Consider the following 17,979-nt stretch of genomic DNA (forward strand, 5'->3'; position numbering starts at 1 on the left):
TGATGGAATTCAAGTTCATGTTTGTATTGATCACATATAGGCAGGCTACACATGGCGTATCTGCTACATCATACATGGCAGTAAGATTCATTGTTCTTGTATATGCTCTCGTATTATTGTTTATATAGGCTACCCAATACTGACATCAAAATAGATTGTAGTATGCCTCTAGAAATCATATGCAGCAGGTAGAGAATTGACGGGAGATCCATCGCGATTTGGAATAAAATTGAGGAGAACTTTAATCCCTGGGTATTAATCAAACAACACGGGAAAAGGCAGTCATATTCCAGCGCGGTATTTATTAGTGTTTGCGCTGCCCAGGCAGCAATGGTTAATAGATATCATATCCGACATCACCGTAAGTGTACACGTCTGTCAGCCTGTCTCATGACACGCTTCCCTCGGCTTAGTCCATTTTTCCACATTTCATGGGTGTATTCCATTACCGTATATGGTTAATCGGGGCGTTTCTGGTATGCAAATACTTAAAACTCAAAGCAAATACTTAAAGCTCAAACGTAGGATCAAAGTTATATTCATCATGACAGGTGTGCGTAGAACCTGCGTACGCACGTGTGATGAATCCCGACTTCCCTGTGCGTACACTCATTCTAAATTCTGTGCTTACGTGTGGAAATAGAACATGTTCTACGCACACGTTGATGAATGAGGGCCCAGTTGGTCCTTTGTCACTATAATAAGATAAGATAAGATATTGCTTTATTGATCCCCTTGGGGAAATTCGGGCATCATAGCAGCATGGGGGAGGGGGGAGGGGAGGTCCAGGTATGGGCAGGGAAATAGTAGAAAGACATAAATATAGGTGATAAAATTAGATCTGAATATAAAGATATGAGAAAAATAAACTCTGAATTCTGAAACTCTGATACTAAATTCACTAGGTCAATTCTGAATCCACTAGCCACTTATGGCCAGTTGACAAAACAGTTAGTTCCATGCCCTGGTAACGTGACGAAAATGATCATTTAAAGGTGTCTTTAAATTCCCCACCACTCAGGTAAATATGATAATTTAAAGGTGTTTTTAAATTCCCCACCACTCAGGTAAATATGATCATTTAAAGGTGTTTTTTAATTCCCCACCACTCAGGTAAATATGACACCGATGCCTGCAGATACTGGGACGGCTTCTACGAGACGCACCAAGACAAGTTCTTCAAAGATCGCAAGTGGCTGTTTCTAGAATTCCCAGAGCTGCTTCCTGCGGGGACAGAGAGCGCGGGGACAGAGAGTGTGGGGACAAATGGCTGCCAGGGTGGACTAAAGGCCTCACACCCGCACCCTAGTGGGCATGGCAGGGACATGGAGACCAGGCCACATCCATGCTCTGTCCCCGCTCACAGACACGCAGACGCCACTGACCTCCAGCACTCCTGTTGTGGAGACGGGGTAGAGAGTGGGGTCCCTGGTCAACGGAGCAACACTCTCCCTGGTCAACAGAGCAACCCTCTCCCTGGTCAACAGAGCAACACTCTCCCTGGTCAACAGAGCAACCCTCTCCCTGGTCAACAGAGCAACCCTCTCCCTGGTCAACAGAGCAACACCTTCCCTGGTCAACATGCAACTTTCAGGATCTTGGAGGTTTTTAAATATATTATATTTACATTTAGTCATTTAGCTGACGCTTTTATCCAAAGCGACTTACTGTACAAGTTTTGTACAACAAGTCATCAGGAAGGGCACAACTCTATCAGCTGAGTAACAATGTTCATCAAGGTGTTGAGTGCTACAGTGTAGGTTAGTATATTAGGACAAGTGCATGACAGTAAGGTTAGTTAGGGTTAGATTTTTTTATTTCATTTTTTATTTCATTTCAGATCATGTTTGAAGAAGTGCGCCTTTAGTCGACAGCGAAATATTGGACGGGTTTCGGCTGTCCTAACTGTGGTGGGAAGTCCGTTCCACCACTGTGGGGCAAGGACCGAGAATAGGCGACTTCTGGGACGGCCAGAAGATGTAGAGCGTAGGGGTCTTGAGGGTGTGTAGTTAAAGACCATTGACCGGAGGTAGGCGGGAGCCGTTCCCTTCACCAATGGGGAGCCAGTGCAGGTCCCTGAGAAGTGGGGTGACATGGGCCGACTTCGGTAGGTTTGAGATCAGGCGGGCCGCTGCGTTCTGAATGAGTTGAAGAGGCTTGGTGGCGGTGGCCGGGAGGCCAGCAAGCAGTGCGTTGCAGTAGTCGAGGCGGGAGATGACTGTTGATTGGACGAGGAGTTGGGTGGCTTCCATTGTCAGGAAAGGGCGGATCCTTCTGACGTTGCTCAGGAGGAATCTGCAGGTTCTGGTTGTCGCTGCGATGTGAGCGGAGCAGTTCAACTGGTTGTCAAGGACAACACCAAGGTTCTTGGCGGTCGGTGACGCGGTCACAGTTGCATTCTTGACTGTGATGGAGGGTCGGTCAGGGGGGAGGATTTGGCCGGCAGGTGAAGCAATTCTGAAGCAATTCTGTTTTGCTTAGGTTCAGTTTGAGGTGGTTGGTCGTCATCCAGGCGACCAACCTGGATGATGACAGTGGCTCAGGAGGTAGAGCGGTCGTCTGGTAATCTGAAGGTTCCCGGTTCGATCCCGGCTCCTCCCGGCAGTGAGAAAGACACTTAACCCCTGACTGCTCCCGATGAGCAGGTTGGCACCCCGCGTGGGCACCTCTGCCGTCGTTGTGTGAATGTGAGGAACAAGTTGTAAAGCGCTTTGGATAAAAGCTGTTATATTAATGCACCATTTACCTTGATTTTGGTTGATGGAAGCATGATGCATGACTCATTGCAACATCAAATCAAGTCAAGTGTTCCTTTATTAATCCATTTTGGGAAATTCAAGTGTCATAGCAGCATGAGGGGTGGGGGGGGGGGGGGCGGTACAGGTAGGATAGGTAGTAATCATAATAGAACATAGAACAAAATGCAAGTAGTAATGATAATGGTGATAACAGTAGTAGTAGTAGTAGTGAACTGTAGTGAGTGGCAGGATTCAATCAGACAGTAGTAATAGTGATGATGGTATACATGGTCCAAACCATAGTAACACACTGCAACAGAGTCCATGCAGTGTTTATTATTAAGAGTCAGACAGTCCTAACAGTGTTTATTATTAAGAGTCAGACAATCCTAACAGTGTTTATTATTAAGAGTCCGATAGTCCTAACAGTGTTTATTATTAAGAGTCAGACAGTCCTAACAGTGTTTATTATTAAGACTCCGATAGTCCTAACAGTGTTTATTATTAAGAGTCAGACAGTCCTAACAGTGTTTATTATTAAGAGTCAGATAGTCCTAACAGTGTTTATTATTAAGAGTCAGACAGTCCTAACAGTGTTTATTATTAAGAGTCAGACAGTCCTAACAGTGTTTATTATTAAGACTCCGATAGTCCTAACAGTGTTTATTATTAAGAGTCAGATAGTCCTAACAGTGTTTATTATTAAGAGTCAGATAGTCCTAACAGTGTTTATTATTAAGAGTCAGACAGTCCTAACAGTGTTTATTATTAAGAGTCAGATAGTCCTAACAGTGTTTATTATTAAGAGTCAGACAGTCCTAACAGTGTTTATTATTAAGACTCCGATAGTCCTAACAGTGTTTATTATTAAGAGTCAGACAGTCCTAACAGTTCTCAAGTGCACCAGCCGTTAGCTCTATAATAACCAGGGTATATCTGTGGGGTATCAAAAAGTCTTAATTCATAATTCTCAATTTAAGGCCTTAAAGGGTATTAAAAAGTGAAATTGGTATTACATTTAGCTCCAAGTGGTATTAAAAAGGTCTTAAAAAGTGTTAAATGTAACGTGTTGAAACCTGCAGATATACCCTTATAGTGATATAATATATATGTTATAATATTTGGACATGGAACTGTAACAAGACTATACTACCGGTAATTGTGTTGGATGATTTTGAATACAATCCAGGCAGGATCATCACTGTCATGTGTTACCTTCACAGGTTGGGTGTGGAGTTGGTAACAGTGTCTTTCCCATTGTTACTTCAATCAAGTGAGTATATGCACTGAGATATGATGAATCATACATTTTGATATGATAAATTTATTTATATTGTCAACCAATTGTTACAGTACATCGGCCCGGGGCGCAGCCCGGGGGCGGGGGAAAAAAGAAAGACGGGAACAATACGAAAACAGAAAAAATACATTCAGGCCAACCAAGCAGAGAGAGAACAGACAGACATAATACACCTGTCACACTACAACACAAAATGACAGGTTATGTATATAACCTAGTTATATAAGTACTGGCTAAGCGTCCCGCTCTTAAGCCATACCGAGATATACCTCATCTCATGTACCTACTGTACACCATCAACGAAAAACAAATACACCCACCACCTGCCAGGCCCCGCCCCTATAGAGGTGTACTATAAAGTACTAGGCGTGGTCACCACTCACTCTTCCTCGTAAAAAACCTGTTTCCAGGAAAAGATTCCCCAAGGGAACTCAGGGCCGCTTAAGAGCGGGACGCTTAGCCAGTACTCATATAACTAGGTTATATACATAACCTGTCGTTATATTATCGTACTTGGCCATCGCGTCCCGCTCGTAAGCCATACCGAGATATGGGGTAGAGCGGACGCGAGGCCTGACAGATGCACCCCCTGAGGACCCGTAAGCCCACATCAAGGGGTTGGGGAGTCCCGTCACCCCATCCTCCCTAATGAAGGGGGGGCGCAGTCAACTCCACCTGAGTGCGAGCAAGAGGGAACTAGAACCCCTTGAACACACAGCACAGGCGGAACCACGTGTGACCCAACACACTGTGGCCCATACTCACACACCCCTGCTACCCTACCAAAGGACGGGAAGCAGGAGAGGCCACAGACCCCAGAACCGCCTGGGAGACAGAACCCCCGGTCATGTCCATGAGGTAAAACCTTACGAAGGGGCCCGGGGAGGACCATGAAGCTGCAGCACAGATGTCCTCCACCGAGGCCCCACCCAGCAGAGCGGCAGAGGCTGCCACCCCACGAGTGGAGTGCGCCCTGACGCCCCCAGGGGGATCCAGCCCGGCCAACGTGTAGCAGAGGGCAATGCCCTCGCACAACCAATGGGACAGGCGCTGTTTCGATAGTGCCTTACCGGCACGAGAACCACCGTGACAGACAAAAAGCTGATCGGTAACCCTGAGGTCCTGAGTACGGCTGAGGTAAATTCCCAAAGCACGGACCGGACATGACAGGTGAAGGCCCGCATCTAACTCACTAGCGTGAGGAGGCGGATGAAACGCCTGAACCACAATATCCCTGGAGCGGAAGGAACTCCGGATATTCTTAGGCACGAAGGCCGCAGAGTGGCACCGCAATCGGAACGAAAAGACAGGCACTCTGGACGTACCGAAAGAGCACAGAGCTCACCCACGCGTTTAGCGGAGGTGACGGCCAGCAAGAACGCGGTCTTAAACGACAGCCGTCCCAACGGCGCTTGCTCAAGCGGCTCAAACGGGGCCAAGGACAACCGACCGAGGACCAATTGAAGATCCCAACTCGGAGCCAAAGAGCGTTGCACCGGCTTAACGCGTCGAGCGGCCAGCAGGAAACGCTTCACAAGAGGGTGGCTGAACAAGACATCCCCCTCAAATCCCTCATGATAGGAGGATATAGCTGCTGCATATACCCTCACCGTCGAAGCCGACAGTCTATCAAGGAGAGACTGGAGGTAACCAAGGACAGCATCCAGGGGGCAGGAGACTGGGTCCCGGCCCCCCGCCTTACACCACACTTGGAACATACGCCATCTGCCCGCGTAAAGCGCGACAGTGGAGGGAGCATGCGCATTCCGGATGGTATCAACCACAGAAGGGTCCATCCTCTCCAGACTTACCCTCCCACCAGCCACACCATCAGACGTTGGCCCAACACCGGGTACTGAAACAGCGACCCGTGTTGCTGGGAGAGGGCCGTCGCCGACCAAGGAATAACCCAAGGCGGAGCGACCAGTAGCTGGATCAAGACCGGGAACCACACTGCCGTGCCCCGGTCCGGCGCGACGAGGATCACCGTCCTGCGCTCCCTCCGTATCTGCTCCAACAGCTGACTCAACAGCTGTACAGGAGGAAAGGCGTACAGAAGGCCGGGCGGCCATGGAAAGATCGAGAAGGCATCCACCCCCAAGGGGGGATGATCTGCCCGACTGACCGAGAACCACAAGGGGCACTTGTGAGAACGTCGGCTCGCAAACAGATCCACAGAGGCCTCCCCGAAGCGATCCCAGATCTGCCTGACTATATCGTAACGAGGACCGCCCCAAGACATCATATCTGCGCCCACATTCTCTACACCAGGGATGTGGAGCGCCCTCAGACTGCGCAGCCTGCGAGATGCCCATAGCCAAAGTTCGACCGCCGCCCGGTGCAGGCGGATGGAACGAGTCCCACCCTGCCTGTTGATATACGCTGCTGCCGTCATACTGTCCGTTCTGACCAGAACGTGCTCGCCTACCACCAGGTGGTCGAACCGTTTGAGGACCAGGAGGACCGCCTTCAATTCCTACACATTGATGTGCAGGGTAGACGGGCCAGGATGCTGCCCCCCACTGCGTTGGTCCGACACGTCCCTCCCCAACCCGTGAGAGAGGCGTCGGTGAAGACCGTGACGTGTGAGCGCCTGCTGCCCATGGGGACCCCAATGGTGAGGATACCCAGCCTCCTCCAATGGGCGAGATCTCCCCATATCGACAAAGGAACCGTCAACCGTTTTTAGCGCCTTTGAGGTGCTTTGGTACCATGAGGTACAAGCATAGTCGTAGTATCCTTGAATGAGTGCTCCTGCCAGAGTCTTCAGGGTATTCTTGTTTACCAGTGAGGAGATCCGGTACAAGAATCGAGTTCGTTGGTTGACTTTTTTTATTACATTGGATGCCATTTTGTCACAGGAAAGATTTGCCTCTAGGATGGAACCCAGGTAGGTAATTTCTTCTTTCCTTGTGACAATATTGTCACCCACTGTAACTGAGAAGCCGTCGGTCTTGCTGACTTTGTTATTTGAACTGAAGAGAATGGACTCTGTTTTGCCCATGTGTAATGATAGTTTGTTATCAGCAAGCCATATGCAGATTTTGCCTAGTTCTGAGCTGAGGGTTTTTTCAACCTGTAACTTGTTCTTGTCAGAGACCAGCAGGGCTGAGTCGTCCTCAAACAGGAACAAGTTGCAGTCACAAGCTGACGACATGTCATTTGCATAAATTAGGAACAGTAGCGGTCCTAGTATGCTTCCTTGTGGAACACCTTCTTGTAACACCTCTGTTACAAGAGTAGTGTGACAGACAGAGACCAATCAGGCACAATAACTAAAACTGTTGTTTCATTTTACACAGGACATGACTGTGAGGCAATGAAAACACAACATTGGTTTAGATTAGATTAGATTACTTTCAATTCGATTTGATTTGATTCAATTCAAATGTATTGTCGTCATACAGCACAAGTACAGTACAACAAGAAGAAGTCTGGCATCCAACCAGAGTGCAAATGTAACAATAAAGTGCAATAGTAATATACAATGTAGAGGTGATTAAACTGGGTTTAACATATATAAATTAGTACCACTGCGTAATAGTGCTAATCAGATGTATGTACAGAGTTGTAGTATTAATATGTACAGTGATACAGGTATAAAGACACTATGGTAGTAAGTCATAATGGCCAGCAGTGTAACTAGTAAGAGTAGATAAGGGATATGTACAGATATAGATATAGTATCTAAAGATATGTATCAAGGATTATATGCAGGTATGTACAGACAGATGTGGATATATATATATATGCTGTAAATATATAGTATATATAGTATGTATATATATATGGTATACACAGAACTATTGTACATGCATGCTGTATACAGAGTTTGAGTTAGAAGACCTTTTAAGAAGTATTCTGTTGCTATTCCGTTGCCATGGGAACATCTTTGACCCCTTGTTTACTTCCTGTCAGCAGCTGCATTAATCCAACAGGAAACACAAAGGGTCTATTTGGAATGTGTATGTCGTCGAGTCAGAAAAGGGCCTATACAAGGCGGCTAAGTGGCACAGTGGGCAAGGCGCTCGCCACTAACGCAGGAGATGCTGGGTTCGAGCCCAGCTCTCGGCGTTGCTACCAGCTTGGCTGGTCGTTCATACTAACACAATTGCCAGTGTTAGGGGTGGGAAAGCTGGTGGGTGGGGATTGGACATTGTAGACAGCGACTCCTACAGGTCGGTTGGTGCGCCTGTACAGCAGAATCAGGAAGTAACGGGGGCAGCGTGAGCCTCCCACGCGTTACTCCTCGCCACTGAGAGATTGCACTGTACAGGTGAAAAGATGCGACGGCTGCCTCCTCGGATAAAAAGTGGATACAAAAAAAATTATTCAATTATTATTATTTTTTATTTCTCCATGTGGTAAATACACAGGTCACAACATGTTTACAGGAACGTTTTGGAGTTGTATTTGGAGTGTATTTCGTGACTGTTGGGAACTGTAGGGAACTTGAGGCTACAAATCTGACCCACTTCCAGGGATGAAGCTAAGCTACGCTAACGGAGCGGCTGTTCCCTAAGCTAAATGCATGCACAGAGACAAAAAAGGTATGTATCTTCTTGTCTAACTCCAGGGAAGATGGCAAATAAGCTAATTTCCCAAAATGTTGGAGTTTTCCTTAACTGTGGACCTATAGCCTGCAGTCACCATGACAACACATGATCCTTTCTGCGTGTCGATCAATGCCCTCTCTCAGTTCTAACCAATACGTTGTTGTTTATTAGACAATGAGATTGAGGGTATGACATACTTTGCCCAGTGCGTTATATTCAGACCGCTGCCTCTCTTAGTATAGCGATCAGCCCAAGCCAAGGCAATGCTGACTCTCCGGGAGTCGAGACCGCAGCCTCTTGCATTGGTGACGAGCACAATCTCCGCTACGCCACCTGACCGCCCTTGTTCAGTTTGTTGGTGTCCCTTGAGTTGATGTAGCCCCCCCAGCATACCACAGCATAGAAGAGGACGCTGGCCACTACAGACTGGTAGAATGACTGCAGCAGTCTATTGCACACATTGAAGGACCTGAGTCTCCTCCAGGGAGTCTTCTTATATAGTATTGTTGAAGTTAGATGTTATGTATGATTGCATGTAACTGTCTAACTGTTTCCACAAGAGGGCGCTATAGGCGTATCTATTGAAGCTGACGCCAGGTGAGAGGTATAAAAGGAGATGTTACCTCCCCCCTCATTCTCTTCCTCCGTCGCCTCTCACAAGAGAAGGTCTCATGTGTACTGTTGGGTGCAATGTGAAATAAACCACGCCGAAGGCTAAAGAGAAACCTTGTCGTCATGAACATATTATTGTCGCTCCATAGCTGACTCTGTCAACAGTATAGTTTAGATATAGCAAGTATAGCATAAGGATATAGAGTAAAAACTGTATATTGTATAGTAGTGTACATAGGACCCAGTGCCTTAAATCCGTAGCTAACAAATGTATTGCACTCAGGACTTTAGCATGTCTATTTTATCATGCCTATTTTATGTCTATTTTATTATTTAGTATTGTTGCACAATCGAAGCGGGCATGGCCACCCGCATTTCACTGTATGCCCTGGTATGTATGTGACAAATAAACCTCTTGAAAATCTTGAATAACAGCCTGCTCCGTCTCTTACAGTCCTTTAACCCTTTCACTGCCGCACTACCAAACAGTTAACCCTTTCACTGCGACAATACAGAAGGTTAACCCTTTCACTGCCACATGACAAAAGGTTAACCCTTTCACTACCACACGACAAACGGTTAAACCTTTCACTACCACACTACAGAAGGTTAACCCTTTACTATCACACTACAGATGGTTAACCGTCTGTAGTGTGATAGTAAAGGGTTAACCTTCTGTAGTGTGGTAGTGAAAGGGTTACGTGCTTGAGTAATTTTCATGACCTTGGGACCCAAAAAGTCTATTAGAAGCCCATTGTATAACTTAAAAGAAAATCCATGATTGTCAACACATTTACTGTAGTCAAGTTTAAACTAAAGTATTTCCCTGTCCTCTCATAACGAGTAATATGTCTGATCATCAAATCAAATGTATTTTTTATAGCCCGAAATCACAACGAATTTCCCCCCATGGGCTTCACAGATCAAGAAGAAACATCACAATAGATCCACAATAAAAATATTAAAAACCACCATAAAATCTAAAATTTTGCAACACCCCCAGACTTTCCCCAATGAAGATGAGGAACAACTCCCTAAAACCTAGCAATAGGAAAAAAGGGGGAGAAACCTCAGATGGGCAGTTCAAAGGGGATCCCCCATCAGGGTGTCGGTGATATATGGTGTTGCTATGGATTATAGATGGATGGAGAATAGAACAAGCGAATAATTGGTATGTATATATTAGTGCTGTCAATAGATTTAAAAAAAATTAACTAATTAATCTCACAATTTTCTGTAATTAATCTAGATTAAAAATAGCATTTTTCTACTTAAGACCGAAGCTTGTAACATATTTTACTTGAGTAATGTTGACAGAGTCACTTATGGGGAGACAATAACTTGGTCATGACGACAAGGTCCTCTCACTTCAGCCTTTAATCGGCGTGGTTTATTATCACATCGCACATTAGTACATGAGACCTTCTCTCTGTGAGAGGTAGGTTGGAAGAGACAGAGAGGGAGGGAACATTCCCTTAAATACCCTCTTGCCTGGCGCCAGCGTCAATAGCTCCGCCTATAGCGCCCTCTTGTGGAAACAGTTAGACAGTTACATGCAATCGTATACATCACATAACTTTAACAAGTAAAATCATGGAATTAATGTAAAATCAACACAAAGAAATTATATTTAGATTCAAAGACTATTTTAATAGCTTTTTTTTAATACAGTTTATCTCCTGTGAAATACAAATGTTCAACAAAACCATCAACATTGACTCAGCTAGATCTCTTTCCTATATCCGCGGCGCTAAGATTGAAGATTTTTCACTCCATAGATTAATCTAGATTAATTTATTTTAATGCTTTAAATAATTTTAATTAATCTCCAAAGTTAAAGCATTAACTTTGACAGCCCTAGTATATATACCGTAATTGCCGGACTATAAGCTGCACCTGAATATAAGCCGCACCAGCTAGATATAGAACGAAAAATAAATGTGTACATATACAAGCCGCACCTGACTATAAGCCGCAGGTGTCCACTAGACACCTGCGAGAGCGCCCCTGGTGGCCATTCGCTGTAAAGATCCATAGATTAGCCACATCGTTGTATAAGCCGCAGGGTTCAAAACATGGGTAAAAAGGTGCGGCTTATAGTCAGTCCGGCAATTACGGTACATGTAAGATAAACACATATGCATACATACATACATAGTAGCAGTATCTAAAGTATTTAATAAAATAAAAATAATGTTTACACCACCTTGACGAGCCGAATGGGGGCAGGACCGGGGCTGGCTGTATATAGGCTGTGTACCTGTATATCATCACACTGTCACTCGAGACATCCACTCAGAGACACAGGGACAGGGACTAGAAGAGCTCCCATAGGCAGACATGGGAGTAATAACTATTTTTGAAAAAAAAATGTCATATGACTATGAATATATTGTTACCAGAGAGTGCAATATAATTTCCCTGCTTTCTCTCAGACTGTTACCGGTGCTAGTAATAATTGACCTTATCTCAGAACCCGCCCTCTTTTCTTGATCCTCCAATCACAACTGTTACTTCCCTCGATGCAACAATTGTGATTGGAGGATAAAGAAAAGAGGGCGGGGCTTTGAGACGGGCTCCATTTAAAATACCTATTTCTATTGCAGAGAAAAAGGGGCGTTCTTATACTGCTGTGACTTTTCCCCTCGTGCCATTCAGATGGTCAAGGTAAGCTTTTTATTTTATTTTTTAAACAACAGTAAACCCTGATTGACCCTGACATTTTAAATGACTACTACAGTAAACCCTGATTGACCCTGACATTTTAAATGACTACTACAGTAAACCCTGATTGACCCTGACATTTTAAATGACTACTACAGTAAACCCTGATTGACCCTGACATTTTAAATGACTACTACAGTAAACCCTGATTGACCCTGACATTTTAAATGACTTAAATTACTACAGTAAACACAGATTGCTGATATGTGCTCATTATTCAGAAATGGGTCTGATGCTCTGACTAAGGTCATTTCCATCCGATGGTTTTAATCTCACGAGTGGAGTTCACTTCAGTTTGTTTAAAAGCTCTCTTTTTTTGTGATACATTTTTTTTTTAAATTTAGGATAAACACAAAAAGAAAAGGAAACATTTAAAAAATAAAAGGAATATTACAAATATATATATATATATAAGTAGAAAAATGGAAAGCCCAGCTGAAAACACCACCTCCTCCCCCCCGGCCACCATCACCACCTTCACCTCAATCTATAGTGGATTTCAGCTGCACTGCCAGACCAACTCCACACTGCAGCCGCTGCCTCCCTCATTCCACAAGCATGGAGCTCAGCCATCTCAGACAGCACTGACCCAATGGGTGTCATGAACAACATACATAATGCCCAGCGATGTACAACTACTCCCTATTAACTGTATGCAAGTCCTAACTCCACGCATCCGGAAATGTCTATATATCCGCATTCCTATTATTAAAAAAAACATTTTGGATACTTTGTTAATCCCCCCCTAAATTCGAAACTGGCCCCTGTAAATGTCCAAACCCAACCCCCTCCAATGTACAGTTACCCACCCCACCGATCCAACCTCCTCCAATGTACAGTTTCTTCCCCCTCAGGTATAATTTAAGAAGAACACTCAATTTGAAACAGCCTAGAGCTCGAACCACACACTTAAAAGTATGTCTGTGTCAGTTAAAGGAGTGAAACTCTGGAACAATCTACCGGATGAAATAAAAAACAGCAGGAGTATTTAAAAAAAAAAAACAGGGTTCTAGAATCTATCTATTTTTTTTATCCTCTCTTATCTCCGATTTTTTTCTCTGTTTTCTCCCCATCCTAATTTAGTCGTTGTGCCAATTCCCCCCCTCCCCTACCTGTTTGTTGTGCGCATGTTCTCCTACTGGTCGGTACAAGGGAACCCTGAAGTCATCCGCACGCTTCCTCCGACACGCGCGGCGACAGCCAGTGACTCTTTTTTTACCTGGCAGCGAGGACTCTCATTGGTGAAGTGTAACGCGTGGGAGGTCACGCTGCCTTCATCAAGTCCTGCCTTTCGCTGAGCAAGCGCCCAGACCTGACCTGTAGGCGTCGCTGTCCACAACGCCAGATTCCCACCCACGGCTTCTATTCCCTCCCCCTAACCCAGCCAAACGAGTTAGTATGACGATCAGCCCAAGCCTCAAGCATTTATAGTCAAATTGAACCTACATGTAGAATCTGTTTTTCTCTACCATGAAACTCGGGTATTGCAAATTAAGTTTTGATTTTCCTATATTGGCTTATGTTCTTTTCGGGAACGGTTTTTGTTGATTGTTGATTGTTGATTTTTAGTTTGTTTGTTTGTTTTATCTTGCAAACTTTGACTTTTTTTGTTCTTTCCGGGATCGGTTTTTGTTGATTTTTGATTGTTGATTCTTTTGTTTGTTTGTTATATTTTGAAAACTTTAACTTTTTTGAATTTGTTTTTGAATTAGGGGTAGGTTGCTCTATAAGCCTTCGGCTTCAAACCTATCCTTTTAGTTTGTTTATTTGTACAAATTTCCGAATTTCTTTTTGTTTATGTTTATTTATTTGTATTTGTAAACATTCAAAATAAAATAATTCAGTCATTCAAATGTATATACCCTCTTTTTAGACTATTTTTGTATTCATAAACAGTACTGTATATTTGTAGATCTGGTATGTCATAAATGTCTAGATGTAACAGTACTGTCTACCTGTATGTCATGTATGTCATATATGTTATATTTCACTACTGGCATCGCATCTCGCTCTGCCTTCTGAGATATCATTATCTCCAGCACCTACTGTGCCATGGAAACCAAAACACATGCACCCACTTGTACGTGACCACGCCACTCCCCTGCGTGCCCCTATAACAGGCAGGAAGTGGTCACGCCCTCACCCTTCCTCATTCTTTTCCAAATGCGGAAGCTGCGCATGTGCACTTGCGAACAGGTGGAATTTTGTTATGAAGCGTAGGGAGAAATTACGCAATGTTGGGCTTTCGCCAGAAGTACGCCAGCCCCCGGCACCTTCTCGGCACGTCCAGACAGCACGGCGGTCCTATCCTGGGTTTCCCTCGTCGTTTGACAGCGGACCGATGGACTTCGCGCTGCGTTTTGGCAGTCGAGCCACGTCGCGCCCAGGTAGGACCTGCGCTGGCAGGCATTGGTACTGGCATGTTTAATACTGCTCGTTGTCTCGTGAGACGACCGGGTGATGTATTGGCGCGGGGGGCGGCATATTTGGATAAACGTGGTCATCATGACTCACTGTTGGATGTTTTTCCAAGTATCCTAGTGCGCGCAGCTGATGCTAATGCTAAGATGTTTGGGGCGCCGTTTCCCATGTACCCCGCCGGGGCTGTCTTCACTCTTCCCTCCTCTTAACCATTCATGCTGACGGTCAATCGGTGTCTAATGTTGGTGGTTTTAGCTGAGGCTTATTTACCCTTTACATGGGTGGATGGGCCGATGACAGGGCTCAGGGCAGGTGTGCATTTGTGAATCTATGAATTGAAAATGGGGGACCCTGATGTAGACAGGACTAACGTTTTCTCTGGTCTGCATCCCCTTAACAATTGTGTGTATTGGGCTAGCCCATTCTGCAATATGTTAATAAAGTTTTCGTTCATTCATTAATTTATCCCTTACACAGGTGCATGCACAGGTGTGCCGCAGTGGAGGTTTTTGCATGACTACTAGTGGAGCAGTGCTTCACTAGTAATAGACTTTGGTCAGCAGCCGCCACTGGTGTTCCGTGCTTAGTGAAGCAGGTGGCATCGGTCCTTTGCCCTGACATGGTGGAACGGTATCCCGCCCGGCCGACACCAAGAGGCGGGTCGGCCCGGCAGGTGGCTGGTTGGCTGATGAAGCTTATACCGCAGCAGTACAGAATTTAGCAGCAACTAACAACATTGCTCAATTGGCTGTTTTTCTGTCAAAAATGGTATCGGGTGGTGGGGCCTTAGGGCCAGCCGACGTCAAAACCATTGCGCAGGGTTTTGAGGTTATTCAGCTTTTGACCCAGCCGCAAGCTATAACCTCAGGGAGGGCTAGGATGCTGTTAACGGTTGTTCACAGGCATCTTTGGTTGGAGCAATCTCCCCTTGTCTCCTCCTCAGGGCTCCCCTCTCCACGGGTGGACCTTGGTCTGTCCACGTAGGCGCGGGCGGTATTTGACCTGGGCTTCACACCGCCCCACACCGTGCAGCCAGAGGTGAGAGCACGGCCTCGCCAGCGGCTGCGGCGAGGCCCCCGGCCAGCGGCCATGTTTCCCCCGCCTGAGATACCCTGGACACAAGGCCGACAGCCTCGGCGGCCCGAGGGATCGGCTATATTAGACAGGCACGCCCTAAAATACCGTTGCCATCTAGCTGTGTCTAGCACGCTCTCCGGTTACTCCCCCCCACGCTACACTACGGGACTCAGGGCTCTGATTTGTTCCCTTTGGCTGCGGGCCGCGTTCTTCCAGTGAAGCACAATCGGCCCCACATTTAGCTTCTCGTGGAGACAGGGGCTGACACCCAGTTGCTAGCTAGGCCTGGGTCTGTCTATGAGAATGCTGTGCTGTCAAGCGGCTCCCACACCACACGTCCTGCGTCTGTGTTTGGTGAGCCTGGTGTTGTATCTGTCGACGGAGCAGGGTTCCCTGTATCTAAACATTTTTGTCAGAGGGGGAACTCTAGGCCCAGGAGGTTGCAGCGTGGGTTCCCCCCGGCCCCGCCCTCGCCAGGCCGGGTATTACGTTAGTGCCTCCCCGTCTGGACTTCCGATCCCGCGGAAATCAGCAGGCACGCGGAATTTGGGTGGTAGTAATATCACTACAGGGCTACGGTGTGTAGAGACCCACCCTATCGGGCAGTGTGGGACCACACACCATGCATGTCGAGCTGCAGAGCAGGCTGTCCTCAGCAAGCTAAGCCGAGAAGATGCTCAGCAGGGGAGCCTATGTCACCAGGGGTGATGGCCGCTCCCCCCGTATCAGACCGCCCCTTCTGTCGGGGTCCCCCTTGGGTGCGATTGCCTCGTTGGTAGAGTCAGGGTGCGACATCCCGGCTCCGCGGGACACCCTGCTCACGCGGTTGGCGAGACCAGGGTTGACAACACACAGCGGGAGGGACCGGGCCACCTATCTACGATTCCTAGCGGACCAGCGGCAGTTGGCGGCGGGGGCGCTTTGGGATTTTTACCACGTATGGCTGCAGTAGTAGCCATATGTCGGTGTGGATGGAGAGAACGCTGAGGTCGGTGCTTGTGTTACAGTTTACACACCCCCGCCCTCCGTTTTTGGGTTTGGTACAGACTCTATTATCAGAGTCCGCGGCAGTGACAGCCCTGGCCGAGGAGATTCGTTCTCTGGCGGCGAAGCAGGCCGTCATCGTGGTCCTATGGGAGGACGCGATGAACGGCGTTTCCTTCCGATATTCTCTGGTGCCTGAGAAATCGGGGGGGGGGGGGTGTCAGACCCATACTGGACCTGTCGCATGGAAGGTTCAGAATGTTGACCGTCACCCACCTGTTAAGCGCTGTCAGGTGGGGGACTGGTTCACCTCCATAGACCTGAAGGATGCGTATTTGCATCCCGATCTTCCCTCCTAGGACATACCTACGCTTCCTTTTTCAGGGCTTAGTGTACGAGTACCAGAGGCTGCCGTTCGGCTACTCTCTGGCTCCTTGCATCTTCACCAAGTGCGTGGAGAGCGCGCTGGGGCCTCTGCGTCGTCAGGGGATACACATTTTATTCTACCCTGGACGACGTTCTGGTCCTCGGCCGGTCAGAGATGATCGCCAGGTCTCATACCAGGCAGGTGGTGGAATTCCTCACCAGCCTGGGTTTTGCTGTAGACTGGAACAAGAGTGCTCCTCTTCCCAGTCAACAGGTGGAGTACTTGGGCTTATTTCTAAGCTCAAGGTCTATATGGGCATCCCTCTCGGAGCGGCGGCGAGAGGATATTCTTGGCGCGCTCGGGAGGTTCCGTTCTGACAGGACGGTTACGGCGCTGACCGTGATACGCCTGCGCGGTATTATGGCATCTGCTCAAGCTGTGGTCCCTCTTGGCCTCTTCTTCATGAGGAGGATACAGAGGTGGGTTTTTCAGTGTGAAAATAGACCCTGTGAGAGTCAAGTGGAAGCTGCTGAAGGTTCCCATGTCTACTGGGGGACCTTGCCCTCTGGGGGGGGGGCTGGGGCCCTCACCAGTGGGGTCCCCATGGGCAGCAGGCTGTCACACGTCACTGTCTTCACCGACGCCTCCCTCACGGGATGGGGGGGGACGTGTCGGACCGACGCAGTAGGGGGCAGCTGGCAAGGACCATGCTGCCCGGTCTGCACTACATATCAATGTGTTGTAATTGAAGGCAGTGCTTCTAGTCCTCAGACGGCTCGGCCATCATGTGATGGGCGAGCATGTTCTGATCAGGACGGACAGCACGATGTAGGCGTCGTATGTCATCAGACAGGGAGGAGTACGCTCCCCCCATCTCCACCGGGCAGCGGCCGATTCGGTCCATGGCCGCCCAGGATTCTGTACGCGTTCTGCCCCCATACACCTGATAGCTCAGCTGTTGGGGCGGGTATGTCAGGAGCGCCGGACTTTTATCCTGGTCGCGCCGGGCCGGGGCACGGCTGTGTGGTTCCCGGCCCTGATTCAGCTCTTGGTGGCCCCGCCGTGGCCTGTTCCGTGGTCACCGCGGGCCCTCTCTCAGGCACGCGGAACTATGTTTTGCCTCCTGTTCTGGGGCAGCCCCTGATGGCTTGGCTGCTGAAAGGGTGAATCTGGTGGGGATGCGTCTTAACTCTTCTGTGG

At 47.4% G+C, this 17,979-nt stretch overlaps 1 protein-coding gene across 1 annotated transcript in view; it reads left to right on the forward strand.

Moving 5' to 3' along the window:
• Positions 1-17,979, forward strand: part of mettl8 (methyltransferase 8, methylcytidine) — a 42,991-nt gene that overhangs the window by 4,537 nt on the left and 20,475 nt on the right. Inside the window, exons 4-6 of the mRNA XM_084309645.1 lie at positions 1,114-1,604; positions 3,962-4,011; positions 11,813-11,873. Of these exons, the coding sequence (XP_084165771.1) occupies positions 1,114-1,604; positions 3,962-4,011; positions 11,813-11,873 (602 nt within the window). The remainder of the gene's footprint in view (positions 1-1,113; positions 1,605-3,961; positions 4,012-11,812; positions 11,874-17,979) is intronic.

This window comes from Notolepis coatsorum (assembly GCF_963971535.1).
Source record: "Notolepis coatsorum genome assembly, chromosome: 3".
Classification (NCBI taxonomy): Eukaryota; Metazoa; Chordata; class Actinopteri; order Aulopiformes; family Paralepididae; genus Notolepis; species Notolepis coatsorum.